This window comes from Macrosteles quadrilineatus, unplaced genomic scaffold, assembly GCF_028750875.1.
Source record: "Macrosteles quadrilineatus isolate MER2022 unplaced genomic scaffold, UCM_ALF_1.0 Scaffold_32__1_contigs__length_1466915, whole genome shotgun sequence".
NCBI lineage: Eukaryota > Metazoa > Arthropoda > Insecta > Hemiptera > Cicadellidae > Macrosteles > Macrosteles quadrilineatus.
In genome coordinates, this window is record NW_026542625.1 from 812,460 (window position 1) to 817,954 (window position 5,495).

At 34.9% G+C, this 5,495-nt stretch overlaps 1 protein-coding gene across 1 annotated transcript; it reads right to left on the reverse strand.

Annotated features, from left to right (window-relative positions):
* Window positions 1-3,947: 3,947 nt before the first annotated feature.
* LOC129005773 (uncharacterized) lies at window positions 3,948-5,294 on the reverse strand. The gene has a single exon (XM_054434783.1). It carries the CDS (start codon window positions 5,292-5,294, stop codon window positions 3,948-3,950), a length of 1,347 nt encoding a protein of 448 aa, XP_054290758.1.
* Window positions 5,295-5,495: the final 201 nt, after the last annotated feature.

The following is a 5,495-nucleotide window of genomic DNA, read 5'->3' on the forward strand; positions in this document are numbered from 1 at the left end:
ATATTCAAAACCGTCGCCAGTTGACAGACATGAATGAATGGAATAAAGAATGTGTACATAGAAAATGTGTGTTAGATGAGGCTCTAGCGCAGGGCGTCAAATACAACAAATCTTTTATTAATATTGTTTAGATGCGTTTAACTCACTACCCAATAATTCACTACTGGCTAATTGTGTTCTGTTGGTGCAAAAGACATTCAGAGGATTAAGCCGGGTGGGAGGGAACGTGTTAAAAAATGTAAAAACATAAATTTCCATCAGTCTCGTTTGAGTCAGTTACCAAAGTCTAAGGAATTTTGTTTACAATTTGCAGTGTGACCTAAAGAGATTTTGCCAAATGATAGAAGACATCAAGACTATCATGAAGAACGGTAAACAACTAGTCTTAAACACTCCAATCAGCAAGCAAAGTTTCAATTTTAATCACTGTCTTGATTGAAATTTGTGAACATCCACTGCTAGGCTTTAATGTAAATTTGTATGGTCTTCTGCGGAATCTCTAAGCACATTTTCTCCGTCCTAACAATTGTTTGTGCACACATCTGTCAACAGGCAACAGATTGCGATAGAAGTTGACCTTCCTACGGAAATCTTCTCACAGAACGCAATATATACTTGGCATGAGCATGGATTTTCTTTTCTACTACCTACTGTGACGAGACTAAATTGTTGTTTAGGGGTGAGAACCAGCTAGCGTAGGAGAGGTAAGGTGAAGAGCACGGCGTTAGTCTGAGATTGTAACTGCTGTAAGTTACCTCTCATGGCTGCAACAGGAGCTCAATGGTGACTTTACTTTACAGACAGCCCTTTTGTTACAGAAAACATTAGGGATGGTCAAGTCTCGAAATTTCGGGACATTTTCGGGAAATTTTAAATCTCGTTACACGAGACGAGATTTCTTTTTGGCCGAGATTTTTATCGAGACAAGAATAATTATAATAAAAAAAAAATTAAAAAAAATTAAAAACGCCTGCAGAAAGTCAATGCAATACCCGCAATACAGGAGCGTGTTGTAGTTGCGTTTCCTTTGCGAAGGCGTTCTTATTTAATTAATTCTTTAAATGTAAATATTACTTTAATTATTTTAATATTATTACTTTAATAACATTTGAGAAGTTTTGTTAAGTGTAAGCAGTGTGAGGAATGTTTTATTACTATAAAAAGTCAAAACAAGTAACTATTTTATAAAAATTAATATTGCTTTTATTTTATGATTTATTTTATTTTAGGATAAGTTGAACTCTTTTCTAACTGGTATCACTTTGTTTCCTAATCGTAGGCATTTTTAATAAGTTAGGCGTGATTAATAAAAAATTTTATGCTGATGTTTTTAGTAAAAGATTGTAAATATTCTTGCCTATTATCATTATTTTTGTATTTAAACAATCATCTAACAATGTTACAAAATCAGGTAAAAATTTTGAACGTGCATTTCCCGTTGTGTATGAGAAGGGATATCCCGTCTCGATCTCGTCTCGAAATTTTATGAGAAATAAAAAATCTCGTCTCGTCTCGTCTCGAACTAAAAATCCAATCCCGTCCATCCCTAGAAAACATACTACTATAACCCAGAATGCCCAGAAGTACTTTGAGAGAGCTTTGCCTGTCAATTCGTAGGCAGCGCCACCAGCGTTGCCATGCTGAGTGCATAGCTGCCTACGAATTGACAGGCAAAGCTCTCTCAAAGTACTTAACGCATTTTACCATGGGGTTGGCATTCTGGGTTATAGCACAGAAAACGTACTACTATAACCCAGAATGCCAACCGCGTGGTAAAAAGCATTAAGTGTTTTGAGAGAGCTTTGCCTGTCAATCGTAGGCAGCGCCACCAGCGTTGCCATTTACTCAGCATAGCAACGCTGGTGGCGCTACCTACGATTGACAGGCAAAGCTCTCTCAAAACACTTAATGCTTTTTACCATGCGGTTGGCATTCTGGGTTATAGTAGTATGTTTTCTGTGGTTATAGTAGTATGTTTTCTGTGCTTTTGTTCAAGGCATTGACTATTGGATAATGAAGTAGACATCCTATCTATATGAATCAGCTGTCGCCAATTTTTTATTAAAAAACAATATAATTGAATGAGCAGCCAGAATGCGTTAATTATTTTTGCACCAACTTCATAAATAATTTTTCAATCATTTGGCACTGCTGATGGGTGTTCTCTGGACTTCACACCACTCGTCCAAATGCAAACTCTCATTAAAGGTAGGCCTAAACGGGCTGTTTTTTTAAAAGGTTTACCATTTATTTATTTTGCATAGTGTGCTCTTTGGACATTTTGTTTTGTGAATAAAGATGAAATGCATCTCTGTTTTGTTATTTTAGTTTAGTTTTAGTGACTTGGCCAATTGTTAAAAACCGAACGGCTAAATAAATCTTGAATCCTGAACCATGGATTAAGCTGTAAATAGGAATCCATATCATGTTATGTCTTTCCCATAAGTGTTCATTTAAAAAAAAAATTGTTTTCTTTGGTTAGTGATTTTGTACAGTTTTATAAATTCTGTAATTTGATTACCATAACAGATGTGTAATATCTTTGGCTTAATATCTTAACTGACTAGTAATTAACATACTAATGTAAAGCTTACAGTAAAAAATCAATAACAAACATTTCAGATACTATATTACGAGGGTTTTATGTTATTTCCACAAAAGGACAAGGTTATTAATTCAAAGCTATAATGAAAAACTCTACTCCATTGAGCAGTCAACAAAGAATATATCCCCCAATTTTACTGAATTAGAATTACTTTACCCTACTCATAAGAGAATTTGTTTAACTAGGCCCAATTATCGTGGCAAACCACATGGTGATATATTTTTACAGGATAAAGCTAGTGAAAACTTAATACAAGATGATGGACTGAATTGATATATTCCTCAATATATTGATGCAGTCATAAAAGGTCAAACCCATTTTCATATTTAATTGACATATTGAAGCTAGGTATCTTGCAAGATTGTGTGATCTTTTATAAAGAATAATTGACAACTTTTATTTTCATATAAGTAGGTCCACTGTCAAGCTAGGTAACCCAACACATGGAATTTAAATAAAAGAGCGAGCAGCACTAGAAGCATGAAAAACTTTTATGATAGGCTTACAATTAGGTTTTGTGTTGATTTCCAAACAGTTGTTTAGAAAAGTATGAATGACTGATGCAAGTTACTGACTTGACTTAAAAGAGTTAAGTACAGATTCAATAATACCTCTTTAATTTACCTATAGTAAAGTAACGTGCAGATATTTGTACGGTACCAACAAATTTTATCTTTTTGGGTACCTGAGTAAGTTATATGCTTGTCTTCAATTCCAGGCGAGCATACCAGGTGATAGTAGAAACATATCATAAAGACCCAGTTGTTAGCCTATTTTGCATTGGGTAATAATGATGCTTTCTGACAACATGTTACAGTAACTAATTACCAGTATTTAAACAGTTCCCTCACAAAACACAATAGATTGATCTGGCATATAAAAACACTATTGACTGAAATTAATGAATAGAAATTACTAATGATTACAGTATAAAGGCTTCAGACTATAGTAATAAAACACCGAGAACAAGATTCATCGTTACCTAGTGGATTCCATAAAAAAAAACTTTTACATTATCTTATACCGTAATGGATCATAGATCATAATGGATTGATTTTAAAAACAATAAATGTATGATTAGCTAATTAATAAATATATTGGTTAAAACACAAGAACTTACCATTAATTTTTACAATAACAGAATCACAAGACATTGTTAACATTCAAACCCTAACCACCTGAGGTTTTTGTACCGGCAATTTGCAAGGTTACACAGAAGTGTTATCAGTTAGACTGAATATAGGAAACTGCCATTATTAGGATTTTAATATCTAATATCCTATAGCTTTAAGATAAAATAATTGTGACAGTGGTTTAAAACCAAACAAAAACCCTAACTTACCTACATGGCATCATCTTGCTGGCCTTTCTTAAGACAAAGCGGAGTGTGGTGAAACCAGCAGTGACGTACAAGATAGCTATTCCTGTAGAACTTGGCGTTGCAAGCACCGCAGCGATACTGTGCCGTCAAGTTGAGACCTCTGTGGTGATACTGCAGATGATTCAGAAGCTGTGCGTTGTTCTCAAAGTCCTCATGACACAAGCCACATTTGAAGTGATTCGTAGTTAGTGGGCTTATACCGTCATTTTCCAAATGAAACTTGGTAAAGAAAGAAGTGGTCTTCTCGCAAGGGTTTTTCGGTGGTGTAGTAATTGGTTTGAAGGTCGATGACAACTGAGTCTGTGGCTTTTTCTCTTTTTTAAACAAAGAAAACCACCTGATTTTATTCTTCTTTTCTTTATTCAGGTCAACCATACCAGTGTTTTCTTTATCCTCGTCAATAGATTCTGGTATATCAAATCTAAGTTTTCGACGAGCACTATTTTGTATCCTGATTGCTTCGTAACTTCCGTTGTTAGGTGGTGTTACAGCACAGCGATTTTCATCATGAAGGTTCATTTCCTCCAATGGATCCTTAGGAGGTTTTAGAATCGATTTCACTCGTTTCACTTTACCTCCACTTCTACTGGCAGTAGGCTTTTTCATTGCTTTGTCGTCATCCGCTGAGTTTAGGTCTTCAATATCTTCACAAAAAAATTTCATATCTTTTGAACTGAGAGTGATGCTCGTGTTCTGATGCTTGAGAAAGTTCTCTAGTTCATTCATGTGTTTTTTCTCCACATGCATAATCAACCTCTTGACGTGTTTTTGCAGCAGTTTGAAGGAACAAAACCTACACTGAGCATAGTTGTTTCGCCCGAGGCCCAAGAAGACAACCGAATCTTCATGTTTGTGCAGAACATGTTTTGGAAGAAGATCTTTTACATAAAATTTAGCATGGCAGAAAGGACAAGCGTGAAACTCAAAATAGTAGTTGGTACTTTTGGCAATATTCATGATTTCAGTTGGATGAGAATTCTTTATGTGGTCTTTGAAGATGAATTCAAAATGACACGTAAAGCAGCAAAAGGGACAGTAGAGGACGACAGGAACATTGCAAGCTTCAGAGATAAACTGATTAGCGATAAAGCTAATGTTCTCAGAATCGTCGAGTATTTTGTTCTGTGGAGACATTGGTGATGAAGTGAAGACATGACTTCGGAATTCATCAAATCTACTATCGTCCATAAACGGTAACATGGAGCCTTTCTTGGTGTTAGCCAAGAAATCTTTGTAGTCTAAGTTTTCTTGGACTGTTTCTGTGCTGCTATTGGCAAAAACATCTGCAGAGTCGTTCAACTCAGCCATTCTCGATACCCTGAAAAACATTAGGTGGTTTAAAAACTATAGTAAACCCATTTTCCTTATCAACTAACATAATTTTGAAATGGTTCTTTACTAAAATCTATAATTTACAAAATCTATAATAAGAAGAGAAATGATATGTTTAAAAAACATAATTGACATAAAAACTCATTTGATGTTATACTATGCATACTCCTATTCAAT